The sequence below is a fragment of the Dendrobates tinctorius genome, unplaced genomic scaffold (genome assembly GCF_039654945.1).
Source record: "Dendrobates tinctorius isolate UK_male_01 unplaced genomic scaffold, ASM3965494v1 ptg000035l, whole genome shotgun sequence".
Taxonomy (NCBI): Eukaryota; Metazoa; Chordata; class Amphibia; order Anura; family Dendrobatidae; genus Dendrobates; species Dendrobates tinctorius.
The window spans coordinates 33,137,353-33,163,769 of record NW_027361703.1 but is presented as its reverse complement, the minus strand read 5'-3'; the positions used below and the strand labels follow the sequence as shown (position 1 = coordinate 33,163,769).

Genomic DNA, 26,417 nt, shown 5'->3' with positions numbered 1-26,417 from the left:
GAAACTGCAGAGGAAATGTATTATTCAGTGTTCATTTAGAATAGATGAATTACAGTCATGGCTGAACGTGTTGGCACCCTTGAAATTGTTCCAGAAAATGAAGTATTTCTTTCAGAAAATGATTGCAGTTACATGTTTTGTTATACACATATTTATTTCCTTTGTGTGCATTGTAACAGCACAAAAAAACACAGAAAAATAAGCAAATTGGACATCATTTCACACAAAATCGCAAAAATGGGTTGAACAAAATTGTCGGCACCTTTACAAAATTGTGGGTAAACAACTTTTCTTCAAGCATGTGATGCTCATTCAAACTCACCTGTGGAAAGTAACAGGTGTGGGCAACACGAAAATTACACCTGAAACTATAAAAAGGGAAGAAGTTGACCAAGTCTTTGCATTTTTTGTCCATATGTGCCACACTAAACATGGAGAACAGAAAGAATACAAGAGAACAGTTTGAGGACTTGAGAACCAAACTCGTTAACGACATCAACAATGTCAAGGTTACAAGTCCATATCCAGAGATCTTGATGTTCATTTGTCCACAGTGCGTAACATCATCAAGAAGTTACAACCCATGTACATTTCTGTTTTTCAGTCAAGATGGGAGGCATAGTGTACATTAATGAGAAAAAAAATGAACTTTTTGTAATTTACCAAATGGCTACAATGAAACAAAGAGTGAAAAATTTAAAGGGATCTGAACTCTTTCCGTACCCACTGTATATAGCAAAACTTGCAATTGCAATAATTTTTTAGGAGAAATACATCATTTTCTGGAACAATTTCAAGGGTGCCAAGACTTTTGGCCATGACTAAGTTTTTGTCTACAAGAATAGAACTTGTTCCAGCAGTTTGGATTTCTATTGGTCTCACGTACCTTTCTCTATAATGTCCATATGCCCTTTGGGGTATATAGAAATTAAATATTGTCTCATCGATGAGTCAGCTTCTTTGGAAAGGAGAGTCTGCAGTGTGCAGTGTATGCTAACTCACAAATATTGCCGACTCTCAAGCAATTTTCGGTTACTGGCTAGAAATTGGATGTTTGCATGACTTCGGGCAAAGTAAAATATGATTTGGCAATTACTAGGTTTATTTAGCAGTTTGCATTCCTTTGTGATAATAACTGTAATTTTCCAGGTACAGCACATATAAAAAGAAATATATATATACCTGTTTTTCCTGTGTTTCGAATTAAAGTATGATTAGATGTTTGTTCCCAGCCTTGAAATGTTAGTTTCTTCAGATTCATATTCAACTGAGTGAGATTCTCATCAATGTTGATGGGAGATTGTTTGGCACCATTGCATGCGGGATATTTTTTCACCCAGTTTGTTTGGCTAAAGCTTTCTGCAATAGAGAGGTTATATTAAATCTCAGATTAAAACTTGCATGATAAGTAGTATGGCAGTATAAGGGAACCTTAGAGCATGCAGTATAACTCTAGCTTCCATAGACATACATTGGGCCTCTTCATTGTACTGTACCACACCAACTAAAAAAAGTATCAAGCAGATATTCACCCTTTCAAGCACTGCTTTTACAGACTAGCAAGGCAAAAACGAGGAAGCTTGTATGAAAGAACATCAAAGCCGTGCAGTTGTACCATGTGCACGGTGCAGAAAGTGAGTTTTTAAAGGCTTGGAAAACAGAACCTCAATTTGATCTATTCAAAGCATGCCCAACAAATTCTTCTAAAAATTCAGCAGATTACTGGTTTAACTTACGCCAGAAATGGTTTTGAGTCCCTGACTGGTGTGTCTTTTCTGGCAAGAGGCACGGAGGCACACAACAGTGGAAAGATTGCTGTAATTGATTACGTGCCATGAGCCACTAATGTTTTAGGCGCTTCTTACTCCTGCATATACATCAGTAAAGGAAAGCCGTCACACCAGATAATGCTATTTACTTGCAAATATATGGTTAATCTACTAGTAAATAGCGTTAGAAAGGTCTGCGGCCGCTGTACAGAAAGCGCGCCTCCGGAGACAAAAATAAATTATACCGTCCGGGAAAGCGTCAGTCATGATGGCGCGCACTGAGCAGCTACAGTCACCTCTCACCACACTGCTCCAAATACTGTGAGCAGCGGCGGTAAGCATGCCACGGCACAATGACTGACAACTCGCTCTGCAGAGCTGGCTGTCAGTCAAAGTATTAGAGCAGCAATGCTTACAGCCACCGCTCACAGTGCTGTTAGTGGGGACAGTAGCCATGCCCCAGAGCAGAGGGGACACAGAGGTGCGCATAGTGTGTGCTATCATGTAACCACTGACTCAGAGTGGCTCCGGTGCATGCGCACATCTGACGACAAACCAATCATGGCAACCAATCACAATCCTGCGGGCGTGTATAATTTCAAAACCACACTGACTGATCCATGGCTCAAAAGATAAAGTCACCACCCCTAAGACTAAAACAAAAGGCATGTGAGGGAATCCCCTAATGATATAAAGTGTTTTTTTAAACCTAATACTTGGAGCTTTTCTTTGAGAAAACGTGTTAGTAATGCACATTGCATTATGAACAACACACTGGGGGGCCAGGTTAATAGCTAAAAACAAGGTGACGGGTTCCCTTTAAGACTAGCACAACACCAATCTCAATGAATCCGGCCCATAATGTTACTGGAATTTAGAACACAAAATAGTTGTTCTTTATCTTTATAGATGTCATTATTATGATCTAATTTAATCTCCTATCATTAGGCAGTGTACACATATTAGGTTCCTGTGAGGTCTTTTTACAGTCCCTCCTCCTTTCGATGTAGATGTCTTTTTCATTTTCTGATGTTTCTTGTTTCATGTAATGTTTAGCGATTTTACAGGCATCATGTGTATAAGGCTTGGAGACTTGGCATGAGTTCCGGTGGTGTTCATGCCAGTTCTTGCTTGTGCATTCCCTCACTTCTCACGTGCTAAATATGATAGTTTAGATCTTGTTTGTACAAGATTAATTTCAAAGTACTCTTTACCTAATGTGTACAGAGGAGTTTAAAGTATACCTACCGTAATATCTACTGTAGATAGATAATGACAAATGCATTTCAATATGATTTTCATAATATTTTCTTGTGTTGTTAGTTCTCAGCTTCTCTCATTTGGACCTCCAAATTATTTCAATTTTGCATAGTTTCTTACTTTCAAAGTAGCTGTCATGCATATTTAAGGCTAGTTTCACATTAGCGTTTACGGCTGCAGCGTCGGACTGCGCACGGCTGCCGCTAAGCCCCGCCCCCTGCCGCGCCTCCGCCGGTAGCTCCACCTACAGGCGCATGACTCTGCATGCGTCCCCTATCTTTAGCACTGGGGATGCAGGCCGAGCACAGGTATGCGTTTGGCGGCGCATGCGTCCTTTTGACGGTTCGCCGAGCGCACCAAATTGCTACAGGTTGCGTTTGGCGCTGGTTGGCATCCCCAGTGCTAAAGATAGGGGATGCAGGACGCATGCAGCGTCATGCGCCCGTAGGCGGAGCTACCGGCGGAGGCGCGGCAGGGGGCGGGGCTTAGCGGCGGCCGTGCGCAGCCCGATGCTGCGGCTGTAAGCGCTAATGTGAAACTAGCCTTAGAGCATCTAAATCTGCATTGCGCCATCCCTCTCCACATGCTCCACATAGAAAAATTCAAAGCAATTGACAACTGGGTGTTACTATTTTCCTTGTCAAAGTTGTGTTTCTATACCTTGTTTACCACCGCACTGATAAGACAGTGACACAGCGTGTAGGGACATGCCCCGACACAGTCTTTTCATCTGATTGGTTGGATTTGCCAGGTGGGCCGATATTGACGACCTATCTCTAGGACAGGCCATAAATATTAGATGCTTGGATAACCTCCTTGAGCAGATCACACTTGGGTCTCACTAGAAGGATCCTTTTCCATCAGTTGTATCTTTATAATGCTTCCTTCACAAAGTCATTTTCAAAAATGTTTAGAAAAAAAGCCATGTTATGGGCTTTTCACCAACTTTCTGTTTGATTTTCCCATTCAGACATTGCTTTTTTACGTTTTTTTTTAATTTTTGTGTAAGTGATCCAAAAACAACCCCAAAAGTACCAAAACTGTAAAAAAAAAAAACCCTTATAGATGTGCATTGTGTGTAACGAATTTATTGTTCCCTAATCATTTTCAGCTCAAATTTGACTTTGGTGTTTTTGAAAAAAGAAAAAAGCTGAAAAAACACCAAGAGAAACAATACTACCATAATAATGAAAGGTCTGTAGGAGCTATGTCTCCTGAAGCAACTTGACAGAAAATACATTTCAAACACTTATTCAAATCTTTCTGGAAGATGCTGCAGTTTTTTTTGCGCTGCAGTGTCAAAAATTCAATAAATTCTTGGGTCAAAGGGCGCTGTCAGATGGCAGTATGAATTGGCATGAGATCGGAACGCAGCGCGCGGGCTGGACTACGGCTCTTTTGACCGGAATGTGACAACTTCATATGTTTCTATGCAGCTGTCACATTCGGATGAGTGCACTGCGTCCGATTTATGCGCAATAAATGAGTGACTTATCCACAACTAATGTAAATATATGACTATTATTACTACTACTGCTTCTAATGTTGACATGAAAGCATAATGTTTCTATGGCACAAACAACTTTTATCATTACCTGTATATGACCAATCTATAGCTTCAATTAATTTTCGCTGCTGTCGATATCCACTCACCAAACCTGCAAAAGATACAAACATGTTCTTCAGTATGGTAGTAAGGTTACAGTCAATATTTTAGAATAGCTAAGATAAAAAACATGTACAATATAAACTATTGTTCTTTCTACAGTTTCAACTTTTACAAACAAAAAAACACTTTCTTCTTGACGACAGATTGCATTGAAGTCGTTTACGCCCAGAGGCGACCAACCCCATAGGATTTACCTTTCCTATATCGCATTATGGCACTGATTTTTTTTTTTTTTTTTTAATGTAGGACTTTGATCCTCTCATTGAAGACATTTGAGCTAAACAGAGATTCAAAAGGAAAGTTTCACAATAGAAAATTGTAACTTTTAATGTCTCAATTTTCACTATGCACTAAAAAATATACTAAAGAAAGGGATTATTTCCTCATTTTCAGGTAGTATGATTGAAGTAACAATTATTTTGTATTCCAAATTAAGGCTTTATAGCTATCATCATCACAAGAAAACCATGACTGTATGGTTGCATTTGCCTGCAAGCAAAATTACACATATGTTACAGATACAATCATAAATGAGGTTAGTTTAGCATTACACTTAAAAGGCAAGTGTTGTTAGAATAAGCTTTGCAAGAATTAATAGTACAATGAATCTAAGAAACATGGTAATATATGCTTTTTTCTCCACTAACGAGCCATTTCCACATTTAACTCATCATTCACTTTGAATAGTAGAAACTAAATGGACTGTGAGTTCACTTACTATAGATTACAGCTCCCAATTTAAGTCTATGGAGAGCAGAAGAGAAGGGAGATAAGAAAGACGGGAGGGTAAAGAGAGAGACACAGTAGTTGTTGCTTTTCAGCAAGTGTTTTATTTCAACCTGGTGCTGGAGTCACAGCTACACTGCTCAGTCTTGTTGTATAAAGATGCAAAAGCACAGGAGAGGGTCTGACTGTTTGAACCGAACTGATGTGCAGAATAGGGCACTTTTATCTCCATTTTACAATGGCGTTGTAAAGTGCATGTGACCATGGCTCATAGTAACATAGTAAGGCCGAAAAAAGACATTAGTCCATCCAGTTCAGCCTATAAAATTCTGTCAGAATAAATCCCCAGATCTACGTCCTTCTAAAGAACCTAACAATAACTGTAAGATACAATATTGTTACGCTCCAGGAAGACATCCAGGCCTCTCTTGAACCCTTCGACTGAGTTCACCATCACCACCTCCTCAGGCAGGGAATTCCAGATTCTCACTGCCCTAACAGTAAAGAATCTTCTTCTATGTTGGTGGAAAAACCTTTTCTCCTCCAGACGCAGAGAATGCCCCCTTGTGACCGTCACCTTCCTTGGTATAAACAGATCCTCGGAGAGATATTTGTATTGTCCCCTTATATACTTATACATGGTTATTAGATCGCCCCTCAGTCGTCTTTTTTCTAGACTAAATAATCCTAATTTTGCTAATCTCTTTGGGTATTGTAGTTCCCCCATCCCCTTTATTTATTTTGTTGCCCTCCTTTGTACCCGCTCTAGTTCCATTATATCCTTCCTGAGCACCGATGCCCAAAACTGTACACAGTACTCCATGTGCGGTATAACCAGAGATTTGTACAGAGGCAGTATAATGCTCTCATCATGTGTATCCAGACCTCTTTTAATGCACCCCATGATCCTGTTTGCCTTGGCAGCCGCTACCTGGCACTGGCTGCTCCAGGTAAGTTTATCATTAACTAGGATCCCCAAGTCCTTCTCCATGTCAGATTTACCCAGTGGTTTCCCGTTCAGTGTGTAATGGTGATATTGATTCCTTCTTCCCATGTGTATAACCTTACATTTATCATTGTTAAACTGCATCTGTCACCTTTCGGCCCAAGTTCCCAACTTATCCAGATCCATCTGTAGCAGAATACTATCTTCTCTTGTATTGACTGCTTTACATAGTTTTGCATCATCTGCAAATATCGATATTTTACTGTGCAAACCTTCTACCAGATTGTTAATAAATATGTTGAAGAGAATAGGTCCCAACACCGACCCCTGCAGTACCCCACTGGTCACAGCGACCCAGTTAGAGAATATACCATTTATAACCACCCTCTATTTTCTATCATTAAGCCAGTTACTCACCCATTTACACACATTTTCCCCCAGACCCAGCATTCTCATTTTGTGTACCAACCTCTTGTGTGGCACGGTATCAAACGCTTTGGAAAAATGAAGATCTACCACATCCAATGACTCACCTTAGTCCAGTCTATAGCTTACCTCTTCATAAAAACTGATTAGATTAGATTGACAGGAGCGATTCCTCATAAACCCATGCTGATATGGCGTTAAACAGTTATTCTCATTGAGATAATCCAGAATAGCATCCCTCAGAAACCCTTCAAATATTTTGCCAACAATAGAGGTTAGACTTACTGGCCTAAAATTTCCAGGTTCACTTTTAGAGCCCTTTTTGAAAATTGGTACCACATTTGCTATGCGCCAGTCCTGTGGAACAGACCCCGTAGCTATAGAGTCTCTAAATATAAGAAATAATGGTTTGTCTATTACATTACTTAGTTCTCTTAGTACTCGTGGGTGTATGCCATCCGGACCCGGAGATTTATTTATTTTAATCTTATTTTGCCGGTTTTGCACCTCTTCTTGGGTTAGATTGGTGACCCTTAATATAGGGTTTTCTTTGTCTCTTGGCATTTCACCTAGCATTTCATCTTCCACCGTGAATACCGTGGAGAAGAAGGTGTTTAATATATTAGCTTTGTCCTCATCATCTACAACCATACTTTCCTCACAATTTTTAATGGGCCTACACTTTCACTTTTAATTCTTTTACTATTGATATAGTTGAACAGCTTGGGATTAGTTTTACTCTCCTTAGCAATGTGCTTCTCTGTTTCCTTTTTGGCAGCTTTAATTATTTTTTTAGATAAAGAATTTTTCTCCTTATAGTTTTTTAGAGCTTCAACGGTGCCATCCTGCTTTAGCAGTTTAAATGCTTTCATTTTACTGTTAATTGCCCCTCTTACTTTTTTGTTTAGCCACATTGAGCTTTTCCTATTTTTTGTCCTTTTATTCCCACAAGGTATAAACCGCTTACAGTGCCTATTAAGGATGTTCTTAAACATTTCCCATTTATTTTCTGTATTCTTATTTCTCAAGTAAAAAGCCGAGCGCTGTGCTTGGATTTTTGCCGCAGCCCTATAGAGAACGAATTGAGCAACAATTGGGCATCCAACCTACCACTCCATTTTCTTATGGAATTAAAAGTGCCCCACCAGTGATAAAAATCACCCCTGCTGCTGATCGGTGCAGGTGACTGCATTTGGACCCCGATGATCAGTAAAACATAAATGGTTTTTACCGGAGAATCCCTTTGGGTAACTGGCTTTTACATTACACAGATATAAAAAATAGTCATTCAGTCAACAGCTATATGCTCCCAATCCACCAGGGATCCATTTTGACGAGTGATGAGGAAATAATGCCATTAAATACAGCTAGACCTTCTTGGACCCAATTAAAGTCAATGGAGACTAGCAGCATTTTCCAGTATTTTCTAGATAACACTTCTGGCATATGGTTATACTGTAAATGAAAGCCAAGTCACTAGTGGGAACAGAGCCCAATAGCGTATTTTAATGTTGATATATGCTATTTATCATCTGTCAGGACATCCATAATTGTACTTTCCAGAATTAATCAAGGCCTCTTTTCTTTAGATTACCTTTGAGCTTTAAATGAAAAGTAATGAAAATATCTTTAATCCTTTAATAACGGAGAACTGGTGAAACTTGCCTTGAGCTTTCCTGCAAACAGAAGAAGACTATGTGGAGCATGTTCAGGGCTCTGGGTAGACTCAATTAATAACACTTTATTTGGAAGAATTTATAATGTGGAATTTAGTTCTCTGGGTTGCTAATCCGCCTTTTGTAAACTTGTTTAACATTTACATTTGTTGGGTTTTCAGCTCTGACACAGTCTGCAGCATATTTTTTCTACATGTCATTTTGCTAAGTCATGTCAGTATTAAAGAGGTTGATCACTTTTTGGGGACTTTTTTTTACTTAGATGCAGGCATTTTTGGCTAAAAATATTTTTTGTAATTGGGTTTAATGAAAAATTTTGAACTTCTATAGCCTCTGTGTTTCACGGTCTATTGCTAGCTGCAGAATGAATTAACTGAGAATCTGTCAGTGAGCTCATTCTGAAAGATGAACAGCAGAGTTTCTAACTCTTAGCTGTTTTTTTAGCTTTTCTCAGCTGATTTATGTCTACGTGCTACATCAAAGTTAAATAAATAAGGAAATAAGAAGCTTGCTAAAGCCAAACTGTACAAAATTTTTAGTGACGCCCAATTGCAATTGTCCTTGTGAAAAAACTATGAGAAATTACACTAAAGGTGTTTATAAACAATAACGTCCAAACACTGGTTTCCACAAAACAGAACAATCTAATAATGCATATGGTACAGCTTAGGTTTTCCCCTACAGCAGATGATGATGGACAGAAGGGTTGGACTATAAGATTTAAAACTCCTTGGGGTCAAGCAAATTTTAATTTTTTTATGCTTTCATTTTTCCATTCTGTTCTTCCATGAGTCATGAATTTTGTATATTTTTCTACCGATATAGCAGTACTAGGGCTTGGTTTTTTTGGGAACAAGTTGTTTTTTTGAATGATAGCTTTCAATTTACTATACATATTCTAAAAACGAGAACAATATTCTAAGTGGGGTAAAATAGTGAAAAAAAACTGGATTCCAAATTGCGCCTGTCACGTTTCTCTACTCACAGTCTTAAGGACACTGTGAATGACAGCTCTGCCACCCTTTAAGATAATAATAATCTTTATATAGTGCTAACATATTCCGCAGCGCTCCACAGTTTGCACAAATTATCATCACTGTCCCCAATGAGGCTCACAATCTAGATTTTTGGAGTGTGGGAGGAAACCGGAGTACCCGGAGGAAAGCCACACAAACACAGAACATACAAACTCCTTGCAGCTGTTGTCCTTGGTGGGATTTGAACCCAGGACCCCAGCGCTGCAAGGCTGCAGTGCTATCCACTGAGCCACTGTGCCTTCCGTGATCAGGCGCATGCTTGACTGTCAGTATTTCTAGTGACACCCCTAGCCACCCAATCAGAGGCAAGGGCGTGCTGGGCTGTCAGTATTGTGAATGAGAGCACAGCCACCCAATCAGAGGCAGGGGCGTGCTGGGCTGTCAGTATTGTGAATGAGAGCACAGCCACCCAATCAGAGGCAGGGGCGTGCTGGGCTGTCAGTATTGTGAATGAGAGCACAGCCACCCAATCAGAGGCAAGGGCGTGCTGGGCTGTCAGTATTGTGAATGAGAGCATAGCCACCCAATCAGAGGCAGGGGCGTGCTGGGCTGTCAGTATTGTGAATGAGAGCACAGCCACCCAATCAGAGGCAAGGGCGTGCTGGGCTGTCAGTATTGTGAATAAGAGAACAGCCACCCAATCAGAGGCAGGGGCGTGCTGGGCTGTCAGTATTGTGAATGAGAGCACTGCCACCCAATCAGAGGAAGGGGCGTGCTGGGCTGTCAGTATTTTGAGTGACAGCCCAGCCGTCCAATCAGAGGCAGGGGCGTGCTGGGCTGTCAGTATTGTGAATGAGAGCACAGCCACCCAATCAGAGGCAGGGGCGTGCTGGGCTGTCAGTATTTTGAGTGACAGCCCAGCCGTCCAATCAGAGGCAGGGGCGTGCTGGGCTGTCAGTATTGTGAATGAGAGCACAGCCACCCAATCAGAGGCAGGGGTGTGCTGGGCTGTCAGTATTGTGAATGAAAGCACAGCCACCCAATCAGAGGCAAGGGCGTGCTGGGCTGTCAGTATTGTGAATGAGAGCACAGCCACCCAATCAGAGGCAGGGGCGTGCTGGGCTGTCAGTATTTTGAGTGACAGCCCAGCCGTCCAATCAGAGGCAGGGGCGTGCTGGGCTGTCAGTATTGTGAATGAGAGCACAGCCACCCAATCAGAGGCAGGGGTGTGCTGGGCTGTCAGTATTGTGAATGAAAGCACAGCCACCCAATCAGAGGCAAGGGCGTGCTGGGCTGTCAGTATTGTGAATGAGAGCACAGCCACCCAATCAGAGGCAGGGGCGTGCTGGGCTGTCAGTATTTTGAGTGACAGCCCAGCCGTTCAATCAGAGGCAGGGGCGTGCTGGGCTGTCAGTATTGTCAGTGAGAGCACAGCCACCCAATCAGTGGCAGGGGCATGCTGGGCTGTCAGTATTTTGAGTGACAGCCCAGCCATCCAATTAGAGGCAGGGGCGTGCTGGGCTGTCAGTATTGTGAGTGACAGCCTCAGCTGCTCAATGTGTCTAGGCCTGTGGGCTTTCCTCCAGATATCACCTATTCAGGCTGATTACCTGACTATTTAGTTGCCTGTCAATGGTGAGACCATTAATAGTCGTACCTTTGCTTGGTGTTGTATCTGCCCCCTGCTCTGTGTTCTTAAATTCTGATCTTTGTTGCCAGACCTGGGATTTGCTCTTTTGACTACTCACTTGTATTACCCTTTTTTCCATTGACGTTCTGTCAAGGCACTTGACTGCTGACTTCTTGACTGCCACACCTCACAGCTTGTCCGTGAGAAGTGACAGAGAGCCATGTTTTTTCGGGGTTTTGCTTTTTGTTTTTTGCAGTGTTCATTCTGCATTAAACCTGACAGACAGGGCAAGATGATTCTCCAGGTCAATATAATTACACGGATATTAAACTTGTATTTTTTTTTATATTTTAGTAGTGAAAAGAGCTAAAAAGAGCTAAAAAAAAAAAAATTAAATTTCTTTTGTTTGTGTCGCTATTTTCTGACACCCGTAAATTTTTCATTTTTTAATCAATGGATCTGTAGGAGGGATTATTTTTTATACCATTTTGGGGTACCTACAATGTACTGATCTCACAGTATTGCAGTATATGGTATAAATCGCAGTCTCCTTTGAAGTTCGACCTATAGCTGATCTTCAGAAGTGTATCATGATGGTGACGATGGGGACCTTCAGCTGGTAAACCAGAGAGCCCCCGCGCCTGCAATTGCGTTATTTAAATCAGAGATTGAGAGCATCATTTCAAAAGTTAAACAGCAGTCATCACAGCTTTTATGGGCACATACCAGCTTATTTATTACAGCCGGTATCTGGCCTGCATAGAGTAAGAACAACTTCTACGTCTGCTCCAAAGGCTGCGGTCAGAGTCCCGTATGTTATCTCATGCGAGAGACTATTCCGGCTCCCTACTTGGCCATTTATTCTCAGCACATAGAAACCTATTGAACACCTCCAGCAGTGGTAGTTAGAACCGACCGGGGCTGGACTAGATCTTTAAAGTTAATTTTCTCTGAAATCCTGGGGACTATGAAGAATTGCTCAAAATAGTCATTAAAGCAGACTATCAAATTTGTTTTAAATGGGTTGTTGCATCTATCTACAGGAGACAATCGCTCTCTAGCTTCCTGTTTGGTAGGGGGCGCTGTACGTCTGATGATTGACACTTTAGCACAGCAGCATGACTACACCACTGTTCTGAACTGTGGGCTCTCCGATGCTGCAAGTAGAGGCAGCTTTTCCTCTGCAGCATTGGGGAGAGAAGGGGCACTGAACAGGGTTGGACACAGGCAGAAAAGGGTCCCGGTGCCAGAACAATATAAGGGCCCTTTGCAGTCCACTTACTTATCATAATACACAATTCCATCTTCTTTGGAGGTTGAAGTGACCACCTTACCTCTTGTGCCCCTGTACGACTGCACAGGTTGCACCACTGGCATGTCCACCCCTGGCGCTGAAGCTGATCCCTACACCCTCAGAGCAGCACTTCCAGGCTTATTGCAAAGAATTTCCTCCTTGCTAGAACGGAGAGAATTTTTTAAAAAAATTAAAATTGCAAAATATGTTGTTTTTACAAGCACTTTGCAATTTTACCCATATAAAATGATGAAATATCCCCTTTAGTGAGATTTGTTTGTTAGATCACGAATGGGTTTTTTATTTGGCATGACAGAAAGCGATAGGACTGTGTTTTCCAGGACCATACATCTGTAGAGGACTTGTCCCTTGCATAAACAATTAGACCTTACTCTATCAGGATGTGCACAAGTCTCTGGTCACGCATAGCGGTAACACCCAGATCATTTAACTACAGACTGATTTTTTTAGGTGCACATGTAGATATAGCTTTTACCTCTACAATAGACATGAGAACTCTATACTTCCCGAGCTGAATTACAATGTTAAACACTATCATTTACTACAAAAGTTATTGGGGAGTGGATAGCATGACTGTACAGCATACCGTCATAAGGAGGGGGTGGAATCACACCCTACAAAAGGTACAACATATCCATGTAATGAAGCAGCCCTGCTCCGACGATGCCAGAGTCTTCCCCTAATATGTCCCTAATTACTTAGCAGTGACGTCTGTGTTCAGCCTTCGTCAGGTAACGTGTATATATCCTGTGGTGTAGCACCGCCTTTCCTTCCAGGCAAATCACGTACATGTGCTGTTACATGTCTGATAATAGTTGTTCACAGCAGAATCTTGCACTGTCATGTCTAATAGTTTTAATCCTTTGGGCCTAATAAAAATAAAACGGTAAGTAATTATGTTACTTCTGATGTAAAATGTACAACAGTAATTTACGGACATGTTGGCCTTTTTAGGATGAACCTTTAAGGACCAGGTATTTTTCTGTTTTTGCGCTTTTGCTTATTTTCCAAGAGTAATAACATTTTTATTTTTCCATCGATATAGACTTATGAGGGCTTATTTATTTATCTCACTTATATAGCGCCATTAATTCCACAGCGCTTTACAGACATTATCATCGCTGTCCCCAATGGGGTTCACCATCTACATTCCTTATCAGTATGTCTTTGGAGGGTGGGAGGAAACCAGAGTACCCAGAGGAAACCCACACAAATATGGGGAGAACATACAAACTCCTTGCAGATGTTGTCCTTTGAACCCAGGACCCCAGCACTGCAAAGCTGCAGTGATTATAAGGCCATGGTGACACCAAATATGTTTGTTTCATTATTTTCCTCATTTTTTAACCCCTTATCACTGCAATACACCTTTTCACTTACCCCGAGAAATAAGAGGATAGCATCTCCCAACGGGTGAAAATGCAGTGGATGCCATCTGTATACCATAGCTGATACCCTGCTGCATTGGCCATAATTGGTGTTGACACCGATCATGGTCGTTCAGCTCCCTAGATGCTGCTATCAGTAGCAACAGCGGCATCGAGATGGTTAACAAAGGGCTCCGTCTTTAACCACATTGGTCCCCCGAGTTCATGATAGTGTGGAACTAATGGTGGCAATGGCGATTGTAGGCCAAGTAATAGCCTTGGGGGTCTGCCAGCTGTTTTGGACTGTTTTGATGTTAGCAACATTAAAGTGGAAAACGTATAATTTTACATTTCATTAATTCCACTTTACATTAATTTATGTGAAACACTTGAAGAGTTAAAGAACACTTGACAGCAATTTTTAAAATAGCATCTATTTTGGGGTCCAGTAAATAAGCCCCTTAAATGCTAAATATTTCAACTTTCTAAAATCTAATAAAATAAAAGGACATTTAAAAAAATAATGCTGACAAAAACTAGGCATATGAGAAAGGTTATTAACTTTTTATGTAGTATACTTATCTGCAATAAGCGTATAAACATTCAAAAGACAAATAATATTCTGTACCAAATATTAAGTTCTGTTTTTTCTATTGTAACAAATACTTATTTCATTCAATTTCTTTCAAAATAATACAATGTGTTTTACTGGTTATTACTTTTAGATTCTGTCTCACAGGTGAAGTGTACTTATGATAAAAATTGCAGACCTCTCCATTCTTTGTAGGTGGGAAAACTTGCAAAATTGGCAGTTTATGAAATACTTATTTTCCTCACTGTAGCAGTAGGCAATATGGGCTCGAATACAGTGACTCACATGTTCGGTACAAAGAGGACTTCTCTTGTTCTTTTTTGTTGGTGAACAATTAGCCTTTACATCCAGGCACAGAGCACAAGTTAAGCCTTAGTTGGTTGAAATCAGTTTCCTTGACTATATAGGTGTCCTAACACCAATATCACCAAAAGTAGACTAGCAGTCCTCAGTAAAAGAGTCTCATGAATAGACAACTTCTGACCCTTTATCCCCAAATAAAGTGCACACACTGCAAATCTTTTTAGCCCCAAAAAATATTTTTAGCCCCAAAAAATATTTTTAGCCCAACACCTGCGGTGAGTGAAGGCTACAGAGAAAACCATAAAGGGAAGGGCATTCCCACTATCCAAACAAGCATATCATTCCATAAAAATCCAGGCCAGGAAACAGACGTTATTAAAGTCCTTTTTTTGTTCTGACCTGGTGAAGTGGATTCTCTATGCTGTATGTGTGGGTGAGCAGCATTGAATGGTCGCAATGGTGCAACAGAGAATGCCTATGCAGAAGATACATGAGTCGTTGAGGACCAAAACACCAAGGTTTACAGAATGGCAGACAATCAAGCAGAGAAAGTAGAACCATGTGAATCTGAGCCTAATGTACAAATATACATAGGAATTGTAACTGTAACTATAAAGCAAAAAACAAGGTGTCAAAAAAAGAGGGGAGTATTATAATATAGAGCAATTGGTGAAGTTTTAAAACATAACTTTTACTTTGCTCAAAAAAAGATTTGAAAATTGTGTGCCACCAAAAAACATTTAAAATTGTCGATATAATAAGGGTACCTAATGATACAATAAAAATCAGGCCCCAAATCAACACATTTAAGGATATCAATTGTCACCTAAATATCATTGGACCACAAGGCAGACAATAGGGTACAGCGATTCTGGTTCATCATATATACACACCATAACCCAAAATGCACATACATAGTAAATACAAATTATGAAAGCCCATAATACTGGCTATACATGTGTATGAAAAGATGAGAAAAAAATTGGAACAATCTCACCAAAGAGTTGGAGGAAGGACTGGAGTCTTCATGGATCATATAACAACGAACGTCCCTGGAACAGGAGGTTGGGAAGACAATACCCTGTCAATCCCTATGGGACTAGCAATCATCTATTCCCCAAAACTCCCACCCTAACAAGGGCAGTCCACATCTAACCCTATATTGCACATGCCCTGCACTTTCCCTAAATGGGTGTCCCAACGCATTTCGTCCAAGCGAACTCCTCAGGGGACTAGCTTGTCATAAAGTGCCATAGTGCTAAAGCTGGAGCGACAAATATAGCCTTCTACTCTCAATGCTGTCTGCAGAGAGTGAAGGAAAAGAGGGCAATTATAACTGTACACAACATTTGTATCTTCCATCAGGAAAGCAGTCAACCATAGAGATGTAAGTATAGTTCATTATCTACCAGCAGGGAAATGGTTAATAGCAGCGATACAAAATGGTTGCCCATAGAATAAGTACTAATGTAGACACAAACTGGAGACTCGCTACAAGACATGCATCATCTCTACTGTAGAGGTCCGGCTTGAACAGCATTAAGAACAATTGTGAGAAATTGGCAATTTGCTTGGTGAGTGGTAGATGTGGACAACACCTAGTAAGTTAGACTGAGCATGTAAATAACATTGATCGTAGCATGGATGTCAGGAGTAACAAAGGAGCTGATAGACACTTAGCTGGAGCTAAGCCATTTTAAGTAGAAGCAATCTCTTGACAAATGGGAGAGAACTGTGGACAATGCTACTTAATACACAACTACATTGGCCAGACTTGATAGGACTAGGGTGATGAGGTCAAAGGAGTTCGCTAGTTACCTGAGATATCTGACATTGAGGACTGCAAAGGGAGTCGTCCATAAAAGATTGGATGAAGGCCCAGCACTGGAGTATGGACAGGTGAGAATCAATTCCTTGGCAAACTATACTTTGCTAGGAGTATCCTGATTTCTTGGATTTGGTATGCCTCACTCGGCTTTTCCTACATAAGTAATATACTTACTGGAGCTCAGCATGCATACTAGAGGAATCTTGGGAAATATAGCAATCCCCAACCTGTCCTGTCACTATCTCATAGCACTTATTAGCAAAATGCTCCTTAGAAGATTTCTAACCTTGATGTGAGAGATTAGAAAAAAGGTCTTCGTTTTTTCTAACTATGCAGTGTCTCTGTTGTACATAGGATTGGTATGATATTGCCCTTTACTCTCACTCAAATAATGGGATTAATCTGTAATACAGTCTGTGGACAAGAATGGTTCTGTTTGTGGGAAAAAAAATAAAAAGCAGATCCTTTTAACTGATTAGAAACCTATTTTTAGAGAGAAAACTTTCATATTCATGTTTTGTATTAAGATTATAAAATATTCGGTCATTACAGAAAGCTTTGTCTTTTATTAAAAATGTTACTTTAGAAAATCACAGAGGCTTTAGCTTAACTTACGTACAGCGGTGCGGCAGCCCTTCTGACCTGTTTTGTTTTTCTAGATATTATCATATATTACTAATTCCTATTTCCAATGAAAAAGAACAATTCTGGTGTATGTTTTCTTACAACTCTATATTCTGAGATGCTCTGTGTCTCCTGTAAATGTATAAGTAAGTTAACAACTGGGTGATACAATTCCCCTTGATATTCGAAGAAACATGTTGTCTTGATTGAGTGAGCGGAACAACTGAAATCAATCCACTGAGATTTCAAGTTCAGTTTCCTGAAATTTGCAGATCCCGGTCAAATTTCAAAAATTTGGTATTTGATTCACAAGGATTATAAAAAAAATGACTTATGCCATTTCATTCACTGCTGAAGATTGCATTGGATGAGTGGGCTCATGATACCAGACATGGTCGTGAACGCTTATCCCTAAAGACTTGCAGCTATCTCATCATATGGCTTAGCGCAATCAATCAAGGAGTCTATCACAGGGACTATAAAACATGAAGGCGGTAAAGCAGTGGTCATTTTAGGATTTTACAGGCTAGAGATAGGAGTTCAGAGCGCACAGCTTGTGATCACAGATAAGGGATATAAAAGTCCAAATCTGATTGTGTTTTACAACTGCACTGTTGAAAAACATTGAAAATCGAGGGATAGTCTCTGTCTGTGAATAAAAATACAAAGATTAGGTGATAAGTGGTAGGGAGGTGCATGATCTGCAGACCTTAACATTTTTTTTATTCTTGATAAAATGCCAACAAGAAGGGTAGTTTAATACCCCTTGGTCCTAATTTTGTTCTTGCAATAATGAACTCAAAAGAGGTTTAATACCTTAACAGGAGACCTCAAAGTTTTTCACACATCCTTTCCAAGTAATTAGAGGCTTTGAAGTATTGAGATTCTTGGTGAATTTATTTGCTGCAAAGTGAATTTTTGGGGAAAATTTGATGATACTGGCGAACTTGAATTTCAAAAGATTCTCTCATCTCTAACCTTGATGTAAGAAACAGTGACTCATTACCTAGCTAAATGTGTTTTCTGCATCAAAATATTTTTTTTGTATTATGGTATATTTAAAAAGGATCTTTTACCAATTTCAGCATGTTAACCTGGCCACATCATGCAAATCTGGCTGCAGAACTGAGTAAAATATAGTCTTTATTTTTTAATTTCTAATCTCTGTTGCAGATATATTTGCTTGTAATGTTTAGGTTGTAATTTATGAAAAGCCCAACTAGGTGTTACCACAGATTTTTCTCTAGAGGTGTCTACTTCTTCCCCTGCATGATGTTGACAAATCATAGGCAGGAGGTGTAATGAAGAGGAAAAAAAGAGCATGCCCACAATAGCTTAGAACAGGTATTTTCCTGTGTGAGACATATAATGACATACAGTATGCTCTTGTCACAGATCTCACTGCAGAGTTGTGTGTGATTACAAAGAGCCAGTAGCAGAGCTGAAGTGAATGTGATTACTAACACCTTTCAGCAGTGTTATCAGGAGGAGGATACATCAGAGCTGACAGCACTGTGAGAGATGCAGCTGTAGATGTAGAAGTTTTAGTAATGAGACAAAGCTTATCTCTGCTGTACTGCCCCTATCACACTCCTGAGATTTGAAAGTTAAAAAGTCTTAGTAATTATGCTTTTTTCTGCTCCATTCCCAGCATTTTGTAATCATGCAAAGCTCTGCAGTGAGATCAGTCAAAGCAAGGTTGTCTGTTATTACATGTCTCACACATGAGTAAGCCTGCACTAAGCTATTGTGGGGGCGTGTTCTTTTGTATGTTGCTGCTTGCTTATGATTGGGCAACATCATACAGGGCAAGAAGAAAATATCTCTAGAAAAATCTCCGGTAATGCACAGTTGGGCTTATCATAACTGTAATTTAAATTTTACAAGCTAATATCTCCGCATGGAGAGGAGAAGTAAAAAAAAAAAAAAAAAAAAAAAAAAATTTTATTTAGCTCTGTAGCCACTAATCCCACTATTTCATGAGACAACCAGTTTAATAAGCGCAAACTGGTGAAAAATCCCATTTAACAAGTTTTTCTTTTAAATGCTACATCTGTTTATCTTTAATTTAGCAATATTATTATTATTATTATTATTTATTGTTATAGCGCCATTTATTCCATGGCGCTTTACATGTGAGGAGGGGTATACATAAAAACAAGTACAATAATCTTAAACAATACAAGTCATAACTGGTACAGGAGGAGAGAGGACCCTGCCCGCGAGGGCTCACAATCTTCAAGGGATGGGTGATAATACAGTAGGCGAGGGTAGAGCTGGTCGTGCAGCAGTTTGGTCGATCGGTGGTTACTGCAGGTTATAGGCTTGTCGGAAGAGGTGGGTCTTCAGGCTCTTTTTGAAGGTTTCGATGGTAGGTGAGAGTCTGATATGTTGTGGTAGAGAGTTCCAGAGTAGGGGTGATGCGCGAGAGAAATCTTGTATGCGATTGTGGGAAGAGGAGATAAGAGGGGAGTAAAGAAGGACATCTTGTGAGGATCGGAGGTTGCGTGCAGGAAAGTATCGGGAGACGAGGTCACAGATGTATGGAGGAGACAAGTTGTGGATGGCTTTGTTAGGGTCATGGTTAGGGTTTACATTTATGTAATAAACAGAATACTGTATTTCTGAAAAGAAATAAAGATATCTAAAAGATCAAGTAGGAACTGCATCACACAGTATATACAGTACTCCCTACTGGAACAGTACTGGTTTTCAGAGCTTATGAAATGCAAGTTGCTATAGTGATATCATTAAATAGAACCTAGTTCACAAAAAATGATCCTACGTAAAATACGTTGCTAAGTTACTGTAGCTTAGAAATACATGTATTCATAGTTGTAAAGGGAAATATGACTTCTCATTTACCTACAGCATATTACATTCTATTTTTTTGCCACCTTAGTGGCATTTAGCAATGCATGGCAGTTTGACTAGATCTTTATTGAACGCACTACCAGCCTCCTGTCCTATAAGACGCCTTACTGGCCACTGCTAATTTGTTAGCAAGGCTAGGTTCAAAATGGAGCTTTTATCATTTTTAACCAGTTTAACTCTGTTTTAAAAGATTTGACCCTCAAAAATATCCTTCAACTCCATGATGATATTTGAAGACATTGGCAAAAAAGGATCAAATAGGGAGAGTCACCCGGGAACAATCAACTTCCATAAGAATCATATTTGATAGTTACGAGAGCCTACAAAGTTCTTATGTCCTATACAATAGGGAGCCAAGATCTGACCCAGTCTGGGTTCATTACAGCACATCTTGATTCAACTGTGTATGAAGCCTCCTAAAACTACAATGGCAGATGTTGGGGATAAAAGATCAGGCGCTAAAACGAGTGTAGAAATATTTTCAATGTGTAAACCAGCATGGAACATAATAAATATTTTATTAACACACAATATCTCGTCTCCTTTCACCCTTGATTCTATTGTTTTATTCTGCAATCACATGTGTATAAAATATATAAAATACATGTTGTAAGCCTACAATCTTGTCTCTGTCTATATAACAACTGGCTATGGCAGGAGCAATTCCCTCACTACTCTTTGTACCCTAGGAATGGAGAAACTAGCACCTGTTTCCAATAACTTATCATTCATGTCTAGGTTTAATACTTCTGTAATGTCCCAGTTGTGCCACTATTTAGACCTTTATTTATTTTTTTCTTCAAGTTATCCTGTTACGAGAAAACGCAGTATTATCTGCAGGGACCATGTTATAGAGCAGGGGGAGTAGATCGATATATACAAGTAGTTTTGTGAGAAAAGATTCAGTACAACCTGTTTTAGTCGTTTTAAACCTCTTCTCTTTGCGGGAATTTTGTCCAGTAGGCGCTCCTATATGTGATTGACGGCTGTCTCTGTATGCACACTTATGCATGGAAGTCACTGATAGGACCGCCCACTGGACCCAAAATTCCAGAAAGAGCACAGGTTTAAAATGATTAAAACACAGGATAAACTGAATCTTTTCTCACAAAACTAAATATCAATTTACTCCGTTTCCCCTGCTCTATAACATGGCGTCTTAAGATTGGAATCCATTTTCCTGGTAACAGGTTTTTTTAAGGCACTCATACAAATTAGGTGAAAGTTACCCAAACTTACTTATTTTAGTAGGAACGCCAAACAATATTTATAGAGATGTGCAGATGTCAGGAGAAATAAGGATTAAGCATGTACAGTAAGCCATGGCAACTCATCTCTAGGCTTATATCCCTTTCCTTCTAAAAGAACCACATGCAGAAATGTGTATGGGATATTTTGATGGAACAGCTTTCGACTGAAAGTTACAAGTATCTAAGTTGTCTGAGCACCTCTAATTAATAGTGTTTCTCTATTTTAATTACTTATATAGCACTATTAATTCCACAGCAATTTACAGACATCATAACTGTCCCCATTGGGGCTAACAATGTAAATTCCCAATCGGTATGTATTTGTAGCATGGGAGGAAACTCCCTAAAAAGTATGATGATCCCACATCCCCCAAACAATAAGATGATCCTAAAGTATGATGGCCCCCCAAAGCCAGCCCAAAAATTTGGTAGCACCTATAGTACCCTGAATAGTATGTGAAATGCATCTTGGTTCGAACCCTTGAGACTGTGCTTTGTGGCCAGCTTCTTTTTCTGCTGAATCACAACAGATACACCTTTTCTGCTGGTGTTTAGTTTCTGTTATCCTTGCTTCAGTCTTTTAAGGGTAACAGGTGTTTTCATTTACTCATTCGGCTCCCTATCACCTTTCGGGTGCGACTTTATATTCTTTCTGCTGGTGATAATCTCATTTAGATGTCCAGCCATACAGCTGTAGTTTAAGCTAGTCAATGAAAGATCAGCTAGGGTTTCTCTCTCTTCTGTTTATGTTCTTTACCCTGCACCTACTGTATCTTCTGTTTCTTTTTATGAAGAAGGCTGCATATTCTCTAACAGAACATACTTAATCCTTTATTTTGTACCTTGTTTTTTTTATTCTCTATGGAATCTCTTTCTATTTCAGCACACTTTCCCTTCTGTAGGGTAATTTTCACTTTGCTCTGCTCTCTGGTTCTTTAGGAGGAACATGATGTACTTGACAGCCTTTAAGGCAGCATATGTCTAGTCTGTGGTTAGGGCTATCTCAGCTCACTCAGGAACCACTCGGGACTGTGGGTTCAGGATCTCTAGTCTGTACAGGAACTAGCAGGGTCAGATGCTGTTTTAGTGTTACCTATTTTACAGAGTGAGTTGCTACACAATCATTACAGTATGCTGATCCCACTGCTCCCTACACAGAATAATAATAATAATAATAAATTTTATTTTTATAGCGCCGACATATTCCGCAGCACTTTACATTTCAGAGGGGATTTGTACAGACAATAGACATTACAGCATAACAATAATCACATACAGTAGATTATAACAAATACCAAGAGGAGTGAGGGCCCTGCTCGCAAGCTTACAGTCTATGAGGAAAGAGGTAGACACGAAAGGTGGGTGGTAACAGTTGCCCTGATTGTATGGACCAGCCATAATGTTAAGTGTGTAACAGTACAGACACAGAGGGCTAATGGATGCATAAAGCATGTGGGAACATGATGCTGGGAACCTGGTTATGGTAAAACTTTTGGCTCTGCCACACAGGGATAGGTTAGGTTAATGTGTTGAGGCGATAGGCCAGTCTGAATAAATGCGTTTTCAGGACACGCTTAAAATTGTGGGGATTGGGGACTAATCGTATTGACCTGGGAAGTGCATTCCAAAGAATTGGCGCGGCACGTGTAAAGTCTTGGAGACGGGAGTGGGAGGTTCTGACTATTGAGGATACTAACCTCAGGTCATCAGCAGAACGGAGGGCGCGGGTAGGGTGGTATACTGAAACAAGGGAGGAGATGTAGGGTGGTGCTGAGCCATGGAGGGCTTTGTGGGTGAGGGTAATAAGTTTATACTGAATTCTGGAGTGGATGGGTAGCCAGTGTAATGACTGGCACAAGGTAGAGGCATCGGTGTAACGATTGGTGAGGAATATGATCCTGGCTGCAGCATTCAAGACAGATTGGAGAGGGGAGAGTTTTGTAAGAGGGAGACCGATTAGAAGAGAGTTACAATAGTCGAGACGAGAATGAATAAGAGAAACAGTGGTTTCTCAGAATGATATCTCCCACAGTACACTCCAAAAATAATAACTGACAAAATTAAAAAAAAATACTTACATCACCTCTGTACCCAAGGGCTGCTCACTGTGTGAATTGATGCTATGCACAGCACATGTAATTGTAATGTAGTCATCGCACCTGTTGCGCTGAGATTCAGAACTCAATCACACAGGCAGAATGCTGGTACAAGGAGTTGCATCCTGAGGCACCAGTATCTGCCAGCTCACGGGCTTTATAGTAGCCTCTTAGTCTGCTGCTATGGGTAGTATGTCCTTGATTACCTTCCTATTTCGCTATGATATTTCACATTGATTTTATCCGTGGAAGGGTTAAGTTTTCCACCTACTTTACCTTTCAGGATGCTATTGTAATCTGTAACTATGTTCTATGTGCTGACAGTCTTTTAAGTCTCAGATCTACAGTGGAAACAGGATGTTGTGTTTGCCTGCCCGAAAGTTTTCATGCTCTTGCTAGCCTGACCTTCTTTTGTATGTTTTCCCATTTCTGTATTTGTACTTTCAAAATAATTGACCTGTAGACTATATAGTATTTTTTAGTCAACTTGTTAGCATTGCTCTACAGTGAGCTTTTATCTTGCATATCAATAGAAAACAATTGAACATGTATAAGATCATATAAGAAAGAATGTAATCTTCCTTTTAAGTGGAATATAAGCTATTTATGGGACAAGTGCTAATTCATACAAGCTGCCTGTAACAGACATTATGCAGTTTTTTAGTTGAAGCTAGCAGTGGTTCTAAAAGCAAGTTAAAGGGAACCAGCTATGTTAAATAACACTATTAACCTGCAGATATAGGGTTATTCTGCAGGTTAATATCATTAGGACGCAGGCTCGGACTGGGCCTCTGGAGAACCAGAGGATTCTCTGGTGGGCCCAGACACTGACACCTGCTGGCATATAGGGCCAGCTGCCTAGGACCCCTGCTGCTCCAGGGGCCCCCAGCCAGAAATGACTCCAGCAATAACAGTTGATCACTCTTTTGTTTGTTTTTTTTTGTTTTTTGTTTTTTTTAAAGAGTCCGTTTTCCTGGATTAACATTTTAGAATGGTTTACTACATATCAATTTTTGGGTCATAAGATGATGCTGTGCTGATACATGGAAGACACAAAACAAAGCAACATCTTGAACACAGAGACCTTCCATCCAGCATGTATTACTGAGAGGACAAGCCCAAAACAGAAACGTCTGAAACCTGGAGAAGACTGTAAATTGCACCTCTGAAAATGAAAGAAGGAAATTACACTTTGGTGCAACTGAAATGTGTAACTTTTTTAACTTAATGTAACAACACATGTAAAAATACTTTTTTTTCCATCAATGGTGTGTACAGCATTTAAAAAACACCAAAAGCTATAGGGACTGCAAATAGACTTAAATGTATAGCCAATTCCTTATTCCTGCAGAAAAAATGGCATCTTACTACCGTATATACTTGTGTATAAGCCGAGATTTTCAGCCCATTTTTTGGGGGCTGAAAGTCCCTCTCTCGGCTTATATGCGAGTCATATACAGGGGTCGGTGGGGGAGGGGGAGTGGGGGGTGTCAGAGACCATACTCCCCCCTCCTGGCACGGTCTCTGCAGCCCCCCCCTGCTTCCCCCATGATCTCAGTGTCCCAGCTGTTCCTGCATTCAGCGGTCACGTGGTACCGCTCATTAAACTCATGAATATGCGCATATGTAATGAGCGGTACCACATGACCGATGAATGCAGGAACAGCTTGGACGCCGACATCATGCTGGAAGCAGGGGCTGAAGAGACCAGGCTCCAGGAGGGCAGTGAGTATGACAGGGAGGACGGGGAGCTGAGTAATACTTACCGCTCCCCGTTCCATCACTGTCTCCCTGGTCCTCTGGCTGTGACATTAGCGGAGGGTGCGATGACATAGTACGCGCCCACTGCTAACATCACTGCACAGAACCCGGAGACAGCGATGGAACCGGGAACGGTAAATATAGCCAGTGACGGAGAGGTATGTGTTTTTTTTGTTTTTTTTTTATAGCAGCAGCGGCAGCATATGGGGGTGTTTATATATGGAGCATCTACTTGAGCCACTATTAACCCTTGTGCAGCATATGGGGGGTGTTTATATATGGAGCATCTACTTGGGCCACTATTAACCCTTGTGCAGCATATGGGGGGTGTTTATATATGGAGCATCTACTTGGGCCACTATTAACCCTTATGCAGCATATGGGTGGTATTTTATGTATGGAGATTCTACTTGGACCACTATTAAGCCTTGTGCAGCATGTGGGGGGTATTTATGTATGGAGCTTCTACTTGGGCCACCATTAACCCTTGTGCAGCATATGGGAGGTATTTATGTATGGAGCTTCTACTTGGTCCACCATTAACCCCTGTGCATCATATGGGGGGTATTTATGTATGGAGCTTCTACTTGGGCCACCATTAACCCCTGTGCATCATATAGGGGGTATTTATGTATGGAGCTTCTACTTGGGCCACCATTAACCCTTGTGCAGCATATGGAGGTATTTATGTATGGAGCATCTATTTGGGACAACATTAACCCTTGTGCAGCAATATATGGGGGGATTTATCCTGGGGGGTATTTATCCTTGGAGTATTTTGTTGGGCCACCATTAACCCTTTTGCAGCATTTTATGGGGGTATTTATCTATGGAGCATCTTTTTGGACCACCATTAACCTTTGTGCAGCACCACCCTCGGCTTATACACGAGTCAATAAGTTTTCCCAGTTTTTTGTGGCAAAATTAGGGGGTCAGTTTATACACGAGTATATACGGTAATTGTTTTGAGTGATAAATTCTTTTCTTACACATTTCATCGTGCCTCAGTAGAAAGTAGAGTAAGGAAGGTTTGAGTGTCTTGAGCGGTATCACAGGGCACAGAAACAGTTCCATATGAAGGAACATTACATGGCTGATTCCAACAGTTTTAGCTTAAAATAGCTTAAGTGTAGCTGAGGCTTTGACCAGCAAGCACACTCTGCCACAAGCACACACTGATAAGAGGCTAAATAAACTGAAGTATATCTTGAGAATAGCATTTTTGAGGAACAGCGAATAAGAAGAGTTGACAAGATATGCTATAAATGTCTGATAAATCCCACCATTAAAATCGACAACAATCCCAACAAACTTAAGAACAGAATCCT

General features: G+C 40.4%; 1 protein-coding gene across 4 annotated transcripts in view; it reads right to left on the bottom strand.

Moving 5' to 3' along the window:
- Positions 1–26,417, bottom strand: part of PTPRZ1 (protein tyrosine phosphatase receptor type Z1) — a 354,695-nt gene that overhangs the window by 240,729 nt on the left and 87,549 nt on the right. For all 4 annotated transcript variants that reach the window (XM_073573380.1, XM_073573381.1, XM_073573382.1 and 1 more), the window contains exons 2-3: positions 4,625–4,687; positions 1,183–1,359 (exon numbers count right to left, since the gene is read on the bottom strand). In XM_073573380.1, coding sequence (XP_073429481.1) covers positions 1,183–1,359; positions 4,625–4,687 — 240 coding nt within the window. The remainder of the gene's footprint in view (positions 1–1,182; positions 1,360–4,624; positions 4,688–26,417) is intronic.